A 17055-nucleotide genomic window follows, 5' to 3' on the forward strand; every position below is an offset into this window, starting at 1 on the left:
AAGCGGAGGGATCCAAAGCCTGTGGCGGGATGACCAAATACCATGCCCGCAATTCCGCAACGGCTACATATACCATGTGCTACTCGATGTAAACGTCAGCGTCCCATTCCGTCCACGTGCATACGAGCTCTAGGGACTGCTCGGTCCTCGGAGGGGGCGGTAGCTCAGCGAGCAAGCCCGCTTAAACCGTTCACGCCTCTAGGCAAGCTGGACAACTACAAGCCACCTAAATGTCTACCGCCTCATCCCCGGCCAGGTCGTGACGCGACATAACTTATTAAAAGTCTTGCTGTCACTGCCACGACCGGCCCGAGTGAAGTCGAGAAAGAATCATTTTAAAACATTTCGTAGCTTTCTTGGAACGACCTCCCTCAAGGGAGAGTCGTCCCTCTGCCCTCCGTCGGTTGTTGGAGTGACGCGAAGCAACTAGCCGTCTTGGCCCAGCGGTTACAAATCATACTGCTCCTTAACTCGCCGGCCAGCGTTCCCGGTGTCAACTGCAATTTACGCCAGTTTGTTCAACACCCGCTGACAATCTCGTCCGCCAGTGTTCCCGGTGTCGACTGCAATTCCCGCAATCTTTCCGACACCCACTGACAAAAACCGATCTACACCCCGGGCCTCGACAAGCGCTTACTGGCTCACCGCATCACTCCAAGCCTAAATCGTAAATATGCAATAACTCCTGGCTGTTTTCCCTCCTGCCAGTCGCCATCCTGCCTTCCAGTGAACCTGCCGTGCCTCTCGTCTGCCTGCGAAGACGACGTTCTTACATCTTAACCGCGCTCCTCGTGTTCCTCTCGGTTGCGTCACCTTCTGCCAACCACTATTCTGGGGTACCCGAGAAAGCGCGTCCACAACCTCGTCCTTCGAGACCTTTAAGTACTCGATTCAAGGAGACACCTGCTGAGCTCTGCTGTGAGACAAGTCACCAAAATTTCAACATACTTTGTCTCAACGGGCATCGTTAGCGTTAGTGAACAACCCGCATAACGAGTCCATGGGACTCCGTGGGGACGACTAGAAGCAGAGGCATACCGAACGGGCCCCACGTTGGGCGCCATTTTAATGTGGGTTTCATTACGGAGATCCCTCTACTAATCATCGCCACCCGATCGGTATGCGCTCCGCCCGTCACCCAGGGAGTTACACAACGCAACGAGAAGACAGCGATTGGGTTTACTGTACCTCTCGGTTGCCCGTCGTCGAGAGCCGGTAGTCCGGGCCCGTCGACCCTTGTTGTCGCCCGTCGATCAGAGCTCACAGTCGGGGTCCGTGTCCAGGCCTGTGGATCGCCTTTCCCACGCCAGCGCTGCGTAGGCTGGCTGTCCCGGGCTATCAACGCCCGAGTCTCGCTGCGGAACCACCCCGGAATCGTCATAGCCCAGGTCATATGGCCCGGGCTTGCCGTTTCCACCGGTCTTGCTCCAGACCTCGCTGGTGGACCGCTCCAGGGTTCGATGGGCCAGGTCAGGCAGCCCCGGCTCCGTCGTTCTTGTCCAGCTTCCAGCCTCGCTCAGCTCGCAATGTCTCGCGCCAGCTCGTGCCTTCTCCGCCGGCCGCCTGTCACGTGCCCTCTGCCTCGTCTTTCACCCCCGGCTCCCACAATATATATATATATATATATATATATATATATATATTGTCACGATGGAAATCAAAAGCAAGGACAGGAACGGTCCGTTTCAGCCTCGATCTTTTAATCGAACTGCCCGCCCCAGCTCGCGCTGGAACGAGCCCCATTGCCAGCGGCCCGATAAAGACGGTCATCGTCGTCTTCTTCGTAACATTACCCCCCCCCCCCCCCCCGGTGTGGCGGCGGTCGTCCCGACCGCAAGTACAGATTAGGGTGTGTTATGGTGTGAATGGTTGCAAGTAGGGTTTCATGCGGGCGACATGTACGGTGTCGGTGGAAGTCCGGCGAAGGTCAGCCGTTGGTTCGTGGAGCGTCACTTGATATGTGAGGTCTTATAACCGTCGAGTGACGCGGAAGGGCCCGGTGTACCGGTGAAGAAGTTTGGTGCACTTGCCTTGGTGCCGAGTGGGTGTCCAAACCCAGACGAGATCTCCAATAGCGTAGGAAACCGGGCGATGGCTCTGGTCATAGCGTTAACGTTGGCGTTGTTGAGAAGAGGCTGTGCGTAATCCTGCTATTTGGCGGGCTTCTTCGGCGCGGCAGACAAGTTGTGCAACTGTGGGTTGGAGTTTTTGTTCGGTAGCACTATATGGCAGAAGGTTGTCGAGAAAAGTCGTTGGAAAACGATGGTGCAGAAGGAAAAATGGAGAATAGCCTTGGGTATCTTGGATTGCAGTGTTATATGCGTAGGTCACAAAAGGAAGCACAGAATCCCATTGTTGTTGGTCTGACTGTAGATACATAGACAACATATCAACGATTGTTCTATTAAAACGTTCAACCATGCCATTCGTCTGGGGATGATACGCTGTCGTTGGTTTGTGTACAGTTTGGCACAGATGTAGAAGCTCCTGAATGACGCGGGAGAGGACGACTGTTCCACGGTCACTTATAAGGTGCCTGGGAGGGCCGTGGCGGAGATTTACTTGTTTTAAAAGAAAAGCAGCAACGTCTTCAGCGTCTGCGCTACGGAGAGCGGAAGTCTCTGCATAACGAGACAAATGGTCCATCGCCACAATAATCCAGCGGTGATGGGCTTGAGTGGCGGGAAGTGGTCCCAGGAGATCGATTCCGACTCGTTCGAATTGATAACGCGGTGGTGTAAGAGGTTGCAGGAGTCCAGCTGGTGCTTGGGTTGGTTTTTTACGTTGCTGACATTGTAGGCAGGATGTGAGAGGACAGGAGTTTTCAAGCATGGATACCACAGAGCGACTCCATCTATTGCAAGTATGAATTGTGCTGGCGCTTAAATTGCTCCGCAAAAACGCACACAACGCGGTCTTGTAATTTTAGACGAATTCGCCAAAACATCAGCAAATCGTGTCCAGAATGCACTAAAAAAAATATTTTCAAGCACTACCACGCACGAAAATATAAAGCGCACGCGCGCTGCCCTATAAACTAAACGCGCAGCTCTCTTACACCAAAGCTGTGGAGGTTCTTGAAAAAAAAAAACGAGTTAAATTTGAATTTCTTAGTATTTCTATCCCGTGAATCTCAATTTCACGTTCGTTTTTTCTCAAGATGTAACTGAACCCGAGGAAACACGAAAACCCTCCGACCAGTCGTTGCGTTTTACCAGACTTGTGACTATTTCAAATACTCTACTGAAGATGCCATATTTCAATTACTTTTGGTAATATTTTGGTGTCTTCCAAATACATTTTATCGAAAGTATTTCCTGTTCTATCTTAATTGTATTTCTCAGCGTGTCGTTCTCAATATCTCAAATGCATTTTTTTTTTAAACTTTGAAACAAAATTGGCGCGAAAATATTTTAGGGGTTTAGTAATCGGCACACCCCAGCGCAAAGTTGAACCGATTGCAAACGTGACGCGGAAACGGCCGAGCACTGAACAGAAAACAGGCCAGTACCAAAGATGCAGACTCGAAATGCCAACAAAGAACGAATAGAAGGAAATAATTTAGACACAAAAAAAAAACACGTTTTTGCGTGTGTTTTCTTTAAAGTTTTATCTTGCTAAGGCAAGAGCCGTGACAACTCGCACTCTTTCATGAGGGTACAGATTGCAACAAGGCAGGAAACAAACCACGAGCAGGATGAGCTGTCAGTATGCAAAAGAGTCCTTGTGCGCTTTTCTGAACGGGCTCCCAGAGCTTAGTATGGGAAAAGTAATAGAGAAACCCACTACCGCGAGAAAAACAGCAGTGCTTCTTTGTGACGTATGTGTCTTTTATTTAGAAGTTTAGTCAACTACGAATGAAGCGTTTGGGGTACCTGACTTGAAGAACACGCGCCAAGTGCCATGCCTACTATTTATGAGCCATCCCCCTATTTAAAATAAAACAGCTTAAGCGGGTCCCAGCTTCAAGCTGAGTTACTGCCCCAGCATGCTTAGTTTGGCATGCTGGTCATCTGGTTAAGCTGGTGGACGTCCCCGCAAGTTTAACCTCTTTAAATTGATACACAGGGTAAACAAGCCAAACTCTTCAGAAAAGCCAACTCGGCATCCAATTTATTATTTTCGTACTCGCGTCCTGCTCACATGACCTCATTTGCTGCACATCCTCGGCGCTGGCGCAGAACTTACCGACGCACAGACAGTAGTTCTCTGTGCAAAACAAACAATGTTATTAGAACTGGATGGCTTATCTCTCAACATGAAAATTATTAGACACACGCCAAAACAGGCAATAACAATAAGAAAATGAGAGAAGCAGACCTGGGTCCCGCCAGTGATGGGGGCGAAGTGGCCTCTGCGTAGTCGGCAGGGGCGAGGAAATCCGTGCGGCTTGGATGGCATTGGCGATACTCCTTGGCACCACCGTCATCCACGAGCGCACACACGTTCGAGACACGAAGCGACGCCTAAAGTCGGGGCGTCCGACTTCTTCCCGCGCTGAACGGACTGCCGCTCGCTGTCTCCTCAAGACCCGCTTCGCTTGCACCACCGTTTAAGTAGTCTCCAGATAACGCGCACACAGCCTTCCCTTCAAAAAATCTGCCCAAGCTAGCCAAACGTGTGTCAAATTCTCCATTCTTACCACTCTCTCTCTCTCTTCTCGCACACAAAGACAGCTCGCAGCGCGCCTGAAGCGCCCGGTCGTCTACCAAAAACGAGATTACAAAGGTCTGGACGTGGCCACGTCCCAGCCCAAGCCGACATTTGCGCGCTCGCTCCCAGCAATGCCAGTTCGACCAGCTCTGGCTGACCTTGGCGTGCGGGCACCCGGCAAGACCAGCTTGACCAGCACGATTAGGAGTTCGGCCAGCTTCACCAGCTTGTCTCCCAGCTTGACCAGTTTGACAAGTTAGGACCAGACTGGCTCCCAGCTACACCAGATTGAATCTAAACCAGATTCTAGTTAGACCGTGCTGGTGTTTACTTAAACCAGACTGACCAGCTCAAATTCTAGCTTGCCGAGCTTAAACGAGCTTGATTTCCAGTTAAGCCAGTTTGATTACCACACTGACCAGTCTGACCAGCTTAGTTACAAGCTTGACCAGTTAGATTTTCTTCCTAATTTTTTTTAATAGGGCCTTGTTATTCAGTCAATCTTTTGTATATATAAACTGTGTTTAAAGTGAACTCCAGATATAGCGACTGCGGCGCTTTGGTAATACGGGGCATCAAGAGTGCACGTAATCCACCAGAATATGTTATTTTCAGCGATGTCACTATTGGTTGGGTGAACTCTTTTTGCACATTTGACTTAAAAATATCTTGTAACATGCGCCAGTGATGCTCCTTCTTTTATTGAGGCTATAATGCTTAAAGTTGCGAGTTTGTTGTTTAGTTCTGTGGCTTGCAAATAAAACATTCTAGGGTCACCAAAGTCGAAGCAAGTAATGCAGTGAGAAAGTAGCTTTGAAAGTAAGTGAATTACATTCCTTAGTATTTGTACTCTATTCAAGATATTTCGAAGGAATAGTATTTTGATTGGCACTCTAATTACTTTACGAAGCAGTTTTTAGTAACTTAACGTAAATACGTTTGAACAGTATATTTTCCAATACTGCATCATACCGAGATCGTTCGACCATCAAGCGCGGTGTCGCTCGTGTGGGCAGCGCGTGCTATTGCGGGATTGGAAGGTATATTCCCCCGTAACGATACCTGTCGTGACGTCTTTTTCTAATTTTTGAAAATAGCAAGAGCGCCCACGCGGTGCGTCGTTGGCGACGTTCATCTGTACACAATATGTGTACAGGCTTTTAACACGTTCACTGAAGCTGCAAAATGAACTCTTATTTTAAAGAATGCGCAGATCAAATCACCAATGGTTGACTTTTAGTATCCTTCAGAAAATGAAAGAAAAGGATGTTTTTTGGAGCCAATTTTGGAGATTTGCTAATAATACAACTTGACAAATTGAATTTTGTCAGGTTAGACATAACGTTAACGCCATCGTTTGCTCAGCAAACCGACGATATTATGAATCATAGTTTGAAGATTCCTAGCTTAGCTCGGCGAAAACATGGTCATTGATTAACCTATTTTGAGGCACTGGTGCTAAGCAATTTATTGACCAAACTCTTGAAAGAAATTTTGGTTCACTTGACTCGTCATTAGCAGATGAATTAATTTTTTTTTATTCCAAATATACATGTGTGGCTCGAGCCGCTGTTGAAAAAGAATATACTCTGGGTCATGAGTCGTAACGTCAGCTTTTCTTTCTACATTAACTGACACCTTGCTTTATTCTCTACTATTTAGTTTCAAAGACAGAGCAAACAAGTTCCCTGGTGCTAATTGTATTCGCGCATATGATCTTCAAAAGAATTCGATAAAATAAAATGTTACCTTAGCTATGCTTAATAGCTTTATTACACGCGGTAAACTACCTGATGGTCTAAAGGTTGCCATTGTACGGCCACTATTCAAAGAGGGCACGCGATTAAAAATTGAAACCTATAGCCTTTTTTCGATATTACCAATTTGAGGAGAAATGCTTGAAAAATACATTTTTCAGTTGATGAACGATCTTTGGATAAACATGACAATTTTTTCATCCATCCAAAATGGTTTCATTGCTGGGAGAGGCACCCAATCGGCATTTGACGATTGTTCTGATTATCTCTAATCTACGTTTGATAATATTATGTGGTCATGTGCGTTCCTTCTCAATGTATCTAAGGCCTTCGACACTGTAAGCCATCAATGGCTTCTAAAAAAATTACAACGTTTAGGTTCTACGGGTACTCTCTACTCTTTACTCAAGAAGTTTCTAACCAATCGTTCCCAGTTTGTCTTAGTCGGCGGATATAAAGCTTTCTCCTTTCTTTAAAAGTGGGGGTACCTCGAGGATCTGTTATTTCGCTTTACTCTTTGTCAATTATTTGCTTCATGGTGTCAATGACTGCAAGATTTATCAATCCGTCGGCGATACCCTCCTTAATTCGCGAAATAATAATCTCCCTTGTGCAGTCAACATCCTTCAGACAAATGCCACCCATCTATTGGATTGGTTTGCATACAACCTCCTCGATATCAACAACTATAAAACAAAGCTTGTTTGTTTCCGCGATCACCTTGAGATCACTGTAGAGGTCGCCACCTATTGACTTTGTAAATAGTCTGCCGCATTCCTGTGGCGCCCCCTCTCGCTGTACTTACTTGTTGTCGCCCGAGTTCCCCGAGACCCGAGTTCCTAAGCGCGACGAGCAACTTCGTCCAAACTGGCCAGTGAAAGACAAGGTAGCCAGCAATGATTTAGTCTACAAAAGACAACAGGCTGCAGACTACAACCGGCGTCACGCGGCCAGGGACCTGCCGTCACTTCGAACCGGAGAGCAAGTCTGGGTGAGACCTGATCAAGTGCGCGCTACAGTGTTGAGTCCCACTCAACGACCACGAAGTTATATTGTGGAAACAGAACGGGGTGGTGTTCTTCAGCGAAACCGCCGCCATCTCGTGCCTTTCGGTGGAGAGGCACAACTACAAGATCAGCCTGAATCAGCGCAACACGTCTTGGTTCCTGAACAACCACGACCCGCAAGCCCGACAGGGCCGCCCCCTGCCACTGAGCCGGTCCCGGTCCCAACCGACAGCGACGGTGTTGTGCGAACTCGTAGTGGCCGACGTGTTGTTCGGCCGACTTGTTTAAATTTGTGAAGTTTTATGTAGTAGGCTTCCTCCATCTTTCATCTTTCATAAAGGGGGGAGATGTAGAGGTCTCCACCTATTGACTTTGTAAATAGTCTGCCGCATTCCTGTGGCGCCCCCTCTCGCTGTACTTACTTGTTGTCGCTTGATTAAATTCATTCCTCTGGTGTGTTCTGAAACGTGTCGGTCGCATCCTGGCTCGCTACACCCTGTCTTCACGGTACGGGCCCTCAATCCATCAAACAATCACCACGCTAATATCAAGTTTCTTGTCCACTCGTCAAGCTGCAATTCCTGTAACTGTGACTTGATCGAGTATGTTAACTGCGTAAAATACTTAGGTATTTACTTTGATTTCGATATGTCCTGAAATGCTCACATGTCCTACTCATCCGGCAAACCACGAAGTACATCCTGCATGCTCTATAACACATGGGTTTTTATGCCCGTCAGAGTTCGGTTTTTAATAGCCCACGCGCTCGCCTATAGTGTGCTTCGCTACGGCATAACAGTGTTTGGTATCTGTTCAGGTCGCTGGCAGGCAAAAGTTAACACTTTATTAAGGGGAATACTCACCAGCTTCCTTTACAATAAACATTTATCCGCACTGCCAACATTTCCGAAAGCCTTAAATTGCCGAATTTCCGTTCACTTTTTATTCTGACAGTTGTACTTCGTAGTTTCTGGAGCAATGATTTAAAGACACCACTACATTCGTCCTGCACATTGCGTCGCCCTCCTTGTATTGTAGTGCCATGTTGTCCTACTCGGTAAGGTAAATGCTCGCCAGACTCTTCTGTTCCACGTGTATTCCACGCACTCCCAGACTCTTTTATGTCATCACTTTACTGAAGACTCTCAAAAATAAACTCAAGTATCTTAACCTTGATGATAATTAATGCCGGCTCCCAGTTTAGGTAGGATGATTCTGATGTCCTAGTTGCAAAAACTACCTCAGATTCTGAATTTTGCCTCTTCTTTCGTACTTTTATTTTTCTTATCTGTGCTTTCTACTACTTCATATTTTGCGTGCGTGAAAGACTGCTTTTTTTTGCTTAGCATTGTGTGTTAGCATTTGTATTTGCTGTTCACGTGATAATTTCTTACTTCGCTGTCATTATTTAGTACTCTGTGCTGAAATCGGGGGAGGGGGAGAGTTTTATTTAAGTCTTTACTTTGTAATCTGAAAGGTAATATTTTTACCTAGCATTTTCACAGACATTTCTGTTCTTTAGGGTGTCATCCACAAGCCCTTCGCTGGCTTTAATGTGCCCGTAAACATATCCATCTTTAACAGTCCCGATGTGCCAATAAATGTATTATTAATTATTTGCAGCAGTAGTTGTAGTAGGAGAATTATTATTAATATTATTATTATTGTTGTTGTTATTATTATTATTAATATTATCAAAATGAATAATCCAAGAGCACATGTTTCCGCATCAAACATTTCACGATACAAGAGTCGAAAATACCCTTCTCTCAAATCCGTGTTTTTAAGGGGTACTGGACTGAAAATTGAAAGATGGGTAAGTGAAGCATGATGCACAAAATTCTCTATGTCAGTCGGATACTTGTACTTTGAACGGATGGCTATATTTTCCGTTCCAAACGGCCGATACCAGCGAACGCTCGAAGAGCAGCCATCGGAGACTTCGACACACCTCGGAAGATCAGATGCCCGCAGAGCGTTCGTGGCGTCATGTTTAACTTCACGGGCAAGGTTACTGCAAGGCTGGCGTGGCTGTGAGCTTCGCTCACTTCCTGGCGTCAATGAGTTACACCCCGGCCTTGCGAGATTCCCGCTTCCCGCTCCCCACAGCAGGAACTATTCGGTTCGGCCAAGTTTGACAGCCTACGCGTGCTCAGGGCTCGGCGCCGGGCTTCCGCTGAGCTTTGATGGGAAGCTGAAACAATACGGAACATCCACCAAGTGTAGTCTCGTAATCGGTTTATTTGTTTTAAATAATGTTTTCGTGTGTTCTCGAACAAAGTATTGGTGTCTGTGGTAGGTCCGAAATGTAGTAGACAACAAAAAATGCGCTAGACTTTTGTCGCAGTACTGCATTTAACTGAAAGGGTTCTACAATATGTAAAAAGTAAAAAAGGTTCTCGTTTGTGCGGGGAGGAGCATTTTCCTTACACGACTGAGGATACGCCTTTTCCAACCGCTTAAACAAGAACGCAAATCTATTTTTTTCGTGTTAATGTTGCAAAAAACAAACTTCTAAGCGCCGAAAACTTTCTTTCAGTAAGAACTCAGTGCCTCAGTCATCCCGTAACTGGACGAAATAACGAAGTCTTGAAGGGCACTACACAGGTGCACCTGACGAATGGTAAACGAAACGGAACACTTTGGTCATGCAGAAAGAACGATTTTCAAATGCTCGACTAAAGGCAAACACGCCAAAATAAATTAATGCAACTGGTGCGAAACTGGTGCTCATAATAAATACGGTTCTACTGGTTCATGGAAAGGTTCCTGAAGTCTGTTTCGTCAGCTACAAGCATACACGAATTTCGCTCTCAATAAAACGACATGCTACCCACTTTCATACAAATCTAATCGCCGCCGCCATGTTTGTGGCGTCAGTACAATGCTAGTATCATTTATTAGCATTAATATTATTAGCGCCACCTTAGCTGGTACAGTCATAGCCTTCTGAAATATAAGAATTGTAATTTAAGCTGGTGTACTGCTCGAATAACAAGGGTGCACTCAGCCTCGATCAATTTAGATTACAAAAAAGGAGATAATTTTGCAACCTTCAGAACGTGTCACAGTTCTGTTGCAGCTTACAAACACAGATAGATTTAGTAGTCATACTGTCCTAGGTAAAATAGAGCAATGAGAAACATTTACTTATGGGTTAAAGCCAAATAACCTGATTAACGTTTAGACTAACGAGGGCCTAAGGAGGTACTCTGGTCCTCCGACGGAATTTCGGAAATTCTTACTACCCACCAGAATCGCCTTTTAAAGCATAAAATCTTTTTTAACATGACTCCCCCAATCTCAATATTTTCTTCGTCCCTCCTTCCGTCTGTACATTTTCCGCTAAATTCAGCTGGGAAAGTGCGTCACCTAGCGTCATGTGACCTATACACCTTAAGGAAATTGACGAGTCGTGACCTATACGTCAAATCAGTTTCCCTGCTAAATTTAGCAAAAAACTGCACCTCGCCTGTGTCCAGAATATCAATTCAGTTTCTTTGCTAAATTTAGAGAGAATTTGCCGTCATGTAACCTATACATCAATTCAGTTATCCGCTTAATTCAGCAGGAAACTTTACTTCTTTTGACCTAGACGCCAATCCAGTTTCCCCGTTACATTTAGCGGGGGAACGACGTCACGTGACCTGCCGACACTTGGCCTATACAACAATTCAGTTTTCCCGCTAAATTTAGCGGACGAATATACGTCACGTGACACATCGATTCCCTCAACCATTGCCTGTAACGCATTCCATGCGTTATAGGACTTTGAAGGTAAAGGTCGCTGCCAATATTAGAGCGCAGCTCTTTGGCGCTCGTTCCCGTGTTTTGCGGCGTTGGCGTCGCCGTCGGCATAGCCGGAGGAAAAGGAGGACGGAAGAAGGAGGAGGGGGAGGAGGGTAGAGGAGAAGAAGAAGGAAGGGTCCTCCGCTCCTTCCCTTCCTCCTCCTCCTCAGTACCCCCTCCTCCTTTATAAATAAATATTATATTATATATATCAGGGTGTCGAACCGGAACCGAACCGCTATTTTTTCCGGAACTGAACCCGAACCCGAACCGTTATATTGTTATCGCGATGAACCCGAACCGGAACTGAACCGGAAAAACAATAACGGTTACCGGCTCATGTCAAAACGGTTCGGCCACGCGCTGTTGACAATGAATGTGCTATCAATGCCATTTGTTTTTTAAGTGCCGTCAACTCACACACACCTCGCTTACATATTTTTCTTCTCCACTCAGTCTTAGGAATATAAACGCTGCATCCATGAATCTTGACAAACGCTGCATTCATGAATCTTGACATAGGAACCAGTGTTGCGCTGGTCGCGGCTTGCACGGAAGAAAAAGAATTAAACGGCTGTGCAAAAAAAAAAAAAAAATCGCGTCACGGGATTTTATTTTTGTACAATCTCGTAAATCCTAAATGCTGCTGTGTGCTCATTTCATAACACGTTTCTAGAACGCGCGAGTTCTTGAAGCTTGCTTCCATCGGAATGAGAAAAGAAAAGGCTGTGGAGTTTGATAATAATGCATCCGGTTTCGTATAGGCACTTAGAAGCTAACATATTTGTGAGACAGCGAACTCTTCTATTTTAATATTTATTCTATTACGTCCTTCTGGCGTTGCGTTCGGTGAAGTGTTTTTTATATTCCGTATCTTGATTAGCGACAACTTCTTTAAGGGTCTAATTTGAGTTACCGAAGGCTAATTCAAATAAAGAAAGCTGTATTTTCCTCCCACTGTTTTTTCAATTGCTTACACGCCGAGGTGGCGGGATAGTTAGCGAGTTCTACTTTTAAGTGGGTTTGTAAGGAGGTCGCGGATTTTACAGCTACTGCGTCGGACCCATTTAGATGAAGTCCGAATGCGTAAACGTCGGTGAGGTATTTTTGAGTGCACATAAAGAAACCATTCCTGGTAGAAATCCCTGAGCCTTACACTACGATGTATCCCGTTTCGTATGTGCTGATTTCAGATGTTTTATTTGTAATTTATTTTGATGTTGCATTTTGTCATTTATAATTTCCGAACCGGTCCGCGAACCGGTTCAGCGCCCCGAACCGGTTCGCGGATCGAATTAATCGAACCGGAACTGAACCGGAACAAAATAAATTTACCTGAACCTGAACCGTAACCGAACCCGTATTTTTTTCGGTTCGACACACTGATATATATATATATATATATATATATATATATATATATATAACGTATGCAACAGTATCTATATATGCACTCTCGGAAACAATATGAGCACGCACGCGTATCTGCTTGTCGCCGCGGAAGCGCATTCACGCTCATAGTATTTCTGGTAGTTCATATAGATATTTGTTTCCTAAATTCGTTATCACGGTATATCGAAAAATCTAAATACCTCAAGAGCTGCGCTCTAATTTCGCATCGCAGAGATACAATCGTAACCAGTTTGTTGAAGTTGGAGGCCATTTTTCCTGTACACTCGATATTTCCTCTGGTGTTCCCCAAGGCAGTCTACTTGGTCCCCTGCTACTTCTCATCTATATAAATGATATTGTGTCAACTGTGAGTACGATCGTTAATATCCGCTTATTTGCAGATGATTGTGTTTTGTTTAAAACCATATCCGCTGTCGATGACCAAAAATGCTTCATTTTTCTCTTACTCTAGTTGACGATAGGTGTAATGAGTGGGAAATGCAACTGCATTCCGCGAAGACTGTTCACTTACGCATGACCAGGAAAATTAAACTTTTGAAATTCACATATCAAGCAAATATTGTTAGAGTAACCGAAGTCAATAAATACAAATATATTTGAGAAACCCTAACAAGCAATCTACGATGGTCCAGACATATTCAAAATGTCAGTTCCTCAGCTTTTCGAAAATAAGGTTTCCTACGACGCAAGTTAAAAAATGTTCCAAGCTCCCTTAAACTCCAACCGTACAACTCCTGCTTAAGGTCAAAAATAAAATATGTTAATATAATCTGGGATCCGAACGCGAAAAAAGAGGCATCAAAACTTGAGATGTTCCAAAGGAAAGCAGTTTGTTCTAACTGCTTTCCTTTGTACTCTCTAACTGCGTTCCAAAGGAAAGCAGTTAGAGAGTACAAGAGGCTTGACACACCATCCTCCTTAATAGCGTCAAACAATATCAAGTCCGTAGAACAGCGTAGGAAAATTGCAAGACTGAAGTTCTTGTACCTTTTTTATTACGACAATCTGTGCGTCGACTCTAATTCATATTGAACCTCATTATCTTCCAGAGCCACTAGGAACCACCTTCAGTTTCCTTTTTAACCAATATTTGCTCGAAGCAACATTTTTATGTCTTCATATTTTTCACGCACCATATCAGATTGAAACGCCCTCCCTTACAATATATACACAGCCCCGAATTTTAATAAAGCACTAGATGATTATCCTTTTTATGTATTGCCATTGAGCTCTAGTGTTGTAAACCTCTTTGAACATTTGTCGTACAAACGTTTTTTTTTTCTTTTGCCGTTGATTATTAGTTATGAAAGTGTTAATTAATAATAATTATGAGAGCCGTTGTAATAATGGTTTGAGGGTGTACTGTACCCTACACCTGCATGGACCGATCAAGAGGCCTGCAGTATGTAACAAATAAATTGTAAGCAGTGAGAGAGTGCAGGCGAGCTGGTAATCAATCGTCATCTTGTAAACCCTGAGATGGGGAACGATAAAAAAACGGACGTTTTTTTATCGTTCCCCATCTCAGGGTTTACAAGATGACGAACAAATAAAATTTGAAAAAAATAATCGTAATGTATTTATATATTTATTATTGATCCGCCCCGCCGTAATTACCGTTCGGTATCCTCCCGTTCGTATTTAAAGTAGAATGACCCCCGCGTAATCACTAGAACACTCCGTTCTGTCTTAATTTGTCGTCGTCAAAATTCCAGCCATTCGGTGCCCTCCAATAATTTAGTAACAAAAAAAAAAACCTTTCCTAAGTTTGCAATCACTCTTTTCTCTCAGTTTCCTAATTAGTACAAATCAAGTTCACTCTATAGTACGACTCGAATTGCACAAAAAAAGAGTTTCCGATGCGGAAGATTAGTGTAATTGGGGTTTGGGAATAACTGCATGAAACATCCAGAGTGTGCATACTGTAAATGTACGTTGAAAATTATAAGGTAGTGCGAGGTTCAAGACAATTTATAATGTTCGCATAAACAACAAATTTTTTTTTTTAGAAAGGTATTCGAGCAACTTTTTGTTATGGTGCTGAAAAAAATTCTTTTATGAAAAAAACAAAACAACAATAAGAGTTTTTTTTTTGTACGCGAAACAATTTTAAGCCAACCGCAACAATACATTCCGCTAGAAACGACCGTGAATTTAGTGTAAATATTCACGTGGGCGGTATTTCCTTCTAATTAAAAAAAAAACGCGCCTAATTAAGACTCCAAAAAGTTTTATCAATTAGTATAAGGAACAGTTCTTTATATAAAAGTTTCATGGTGTTGCTGTGGGTCATGTGAGGCATTTATTTATTTTTTTAACTAAGGGGGAATACCATTATTCTGTTCTTTCCTGCATTACATTTTATAAAATCAAATTCCCTAATGACCTGGAACGTTATTTTTTTACGTATGCCTCCTGGAATAGATTGAGGTCGTAGGAAATATTTGCTTTCTATGTAAACTTTTTTTTCTGGTGTAGTTCTTCAGGAACAGTCATTCGACAGACGGCTGAGTTGAGTGATATCCTCTAAAAACATTTTCCGGCAGCTGAGAGCTCAAGTGAGCACTTGACTCCACATCTCGAAGTCCCGGGCTATACCCTGTTTCACCTGAAGTAAGAGCACAGCCAATGCCACATTTGCGAGCCCGGTGCAAACAGATTAGTTCGATGCGGCGCTGTTCAAAACAACATCTTCGCGCTTGTAATGTCCGCTTCGCTCGAACTTCAAATAAAAATCAGCGAGTGTGCAATCGACAGCATTTTGCACAAAGCGGCGTCTTTCATTCCCTTCTTTTGTATTATTATTTTATGTAGCGAAGAGAGATAAAAACCGAGCGATATGCGGGCCTCCCCTGCGTGGCAAGTTGCTGCTCGTTTTGTTTTATACTTACAGCAAATTTACACTCTTGAAAAAAAAAGTGTATGCTACGCACTACCGTGATGTTCCGCTAACGTGGACACCTTCGTTTTCCAAATAACGTTCATAGTGTAAGTTCACCAAAGAAATCGGATAAAAATGCATGTGTTTAGTCGATTCGTCCACAAAACTTTCGTCCACATAGCGAACGTGACCTGTGTTAAAAAGAGAATACATTTCTTTTAAACACTTACTAGCGTGTACTATAGGAACGAATAAAACGCCGTTTTAGAAACACTTAAAACAAGAACGACGTTTTGGAGGGCGGTGTGATTTTCTAATACGTTTGCCTCCAGCAGAAATTGATTTTTTAAGTAGCATTTTTGAACTAAAACAAAAAAATCTAAATTGTTAAAAAAAAATCAATGGTAGATATGATACTTAAAGTTGCGGAAACCTAGTGATTACGCTATTGCTCCTCCATTGCTCAATATTTGTAAAAGTAAACTAAGAACCTAACAAATTGACCATCCCAATTTCAGAGTTAAACTGATTCAAAATATCCCCTGTCTCTCTCGTAGGTGGTGAAGATGCTGTTCACGGTGGTTGTCCTCTTCACGGTCTCGTGGCTCCCTTACCACATCTACTTCATCTACGTGTTTCATCACCCCAAGGTGGCCTACGTAGACTACATCCAGCACGTGTACTTGGCCATGTACTGGCTGGCCATGTCGCACGCGATGTACAACCCCATCGTCTACTACTTCATGAACAAGAGGTGGGCACCAACAGAGTCGCAGTGGCGAAGGATAGGACTTCTCATTAAAGCGGCCAGACGCTCAATTATACACTGGCCGGGCAAAGACCGCTACTATGGATATAATACAAAAAGATAGAAGGAAGCTTATCCAGTTAAATATTAGATAGAAATTGCGCTCACCTACAAAAGCAGATATTACTTATGTACAGGGTCAGGCAGTAAAAGAAATGCATACTGCCTAGCCTACCTATACACCGCTCCAGGTTCCTAATCTTTGCAGAGGAACCTCTAAGGAAATGTTATTTTGGTGTAGGCACAGGGTGAACGAGACTTTAGCTACAAATTAAATAACCCTCGTTTCTTTTGGGGCAATTTTGTATTTTATTTTTTTAGTTTGTACATACCCTCGCCGCAGCACGTCGCCACTCATAATACAGCTCTCCACGCCTACACAGACAAATATCAAGCAAAAATCAACTGAATGCTGACGTAACACTTGGGTTTACTTTTCTTTTTTTTTTCCGTTTTTTCTGGGGGGGGGGGGGGGGGGGGGCATTGTAGAGAAGTGTTGTCACCCCGGCATTCCGAAGCGCTAGTTTGCTTCTTTTGCAGGGATTGTGTTGTGGTGACGTTAGAACGCCGAGTTCCGATTGGCTCTGAATGAAGGATAGTCGGAAGACCTCGAGGCTCAAAGCAAGGTGCCTTGAGGTCTACCCGCTATCCTTCATTCAGAGGCAATCAGATCTCGGCGTTTCGACGACACCACAACCCCTGCAAAGGAGGCAAAGGAACTTGCGCTCCGCATACACCGACGACACT

The 17055-nt window shown here is 44.2% G+C and overlaps 1 protein-coding gene across 1 annotated transcript in view; it reads left to right on the plus strand.

The window, feature by feature from the left end:
- The window catches only part of LOC121837257 (tachykinin-like peptides receptor 86C), a 46894-nt gene extending 30177 nt beyond the window's left edge, over positions 1–16717 (plus strand). The window contains exons 3-4 of the mRNA XM_042292840.1: positions 16058–16254; positions 16630–16717. Coding sequence (XP_042148774.1) covers positions 16058–16254; positions 16630–16717 — 285 coding nt within the window. The remainder of the gene's footprint in view (positions 1–16057; positions 16255–16629) is intronic.
- Positions 16718–17055: the final 338 nt, after the last annotated feature.

This window comes from Ixodes scapularis, unplaced genomic scaffold (assembly GCF_016920785.2).
Source record: "Ixodes scapularis isolate PalLabHiFi unplaced genomic scaffold, ASM1692078v2 PGA_scaffold3__209_contigs__length_174095766, whole genome shotgun sequence".
NCBI classification, from domain to species: domain Eukaryota; kingdom Metazoa; phylum Arthropoda; class Arachnida; order Ixodida; family Ixodidae; genus Ixodes; species Ixodes scapularis.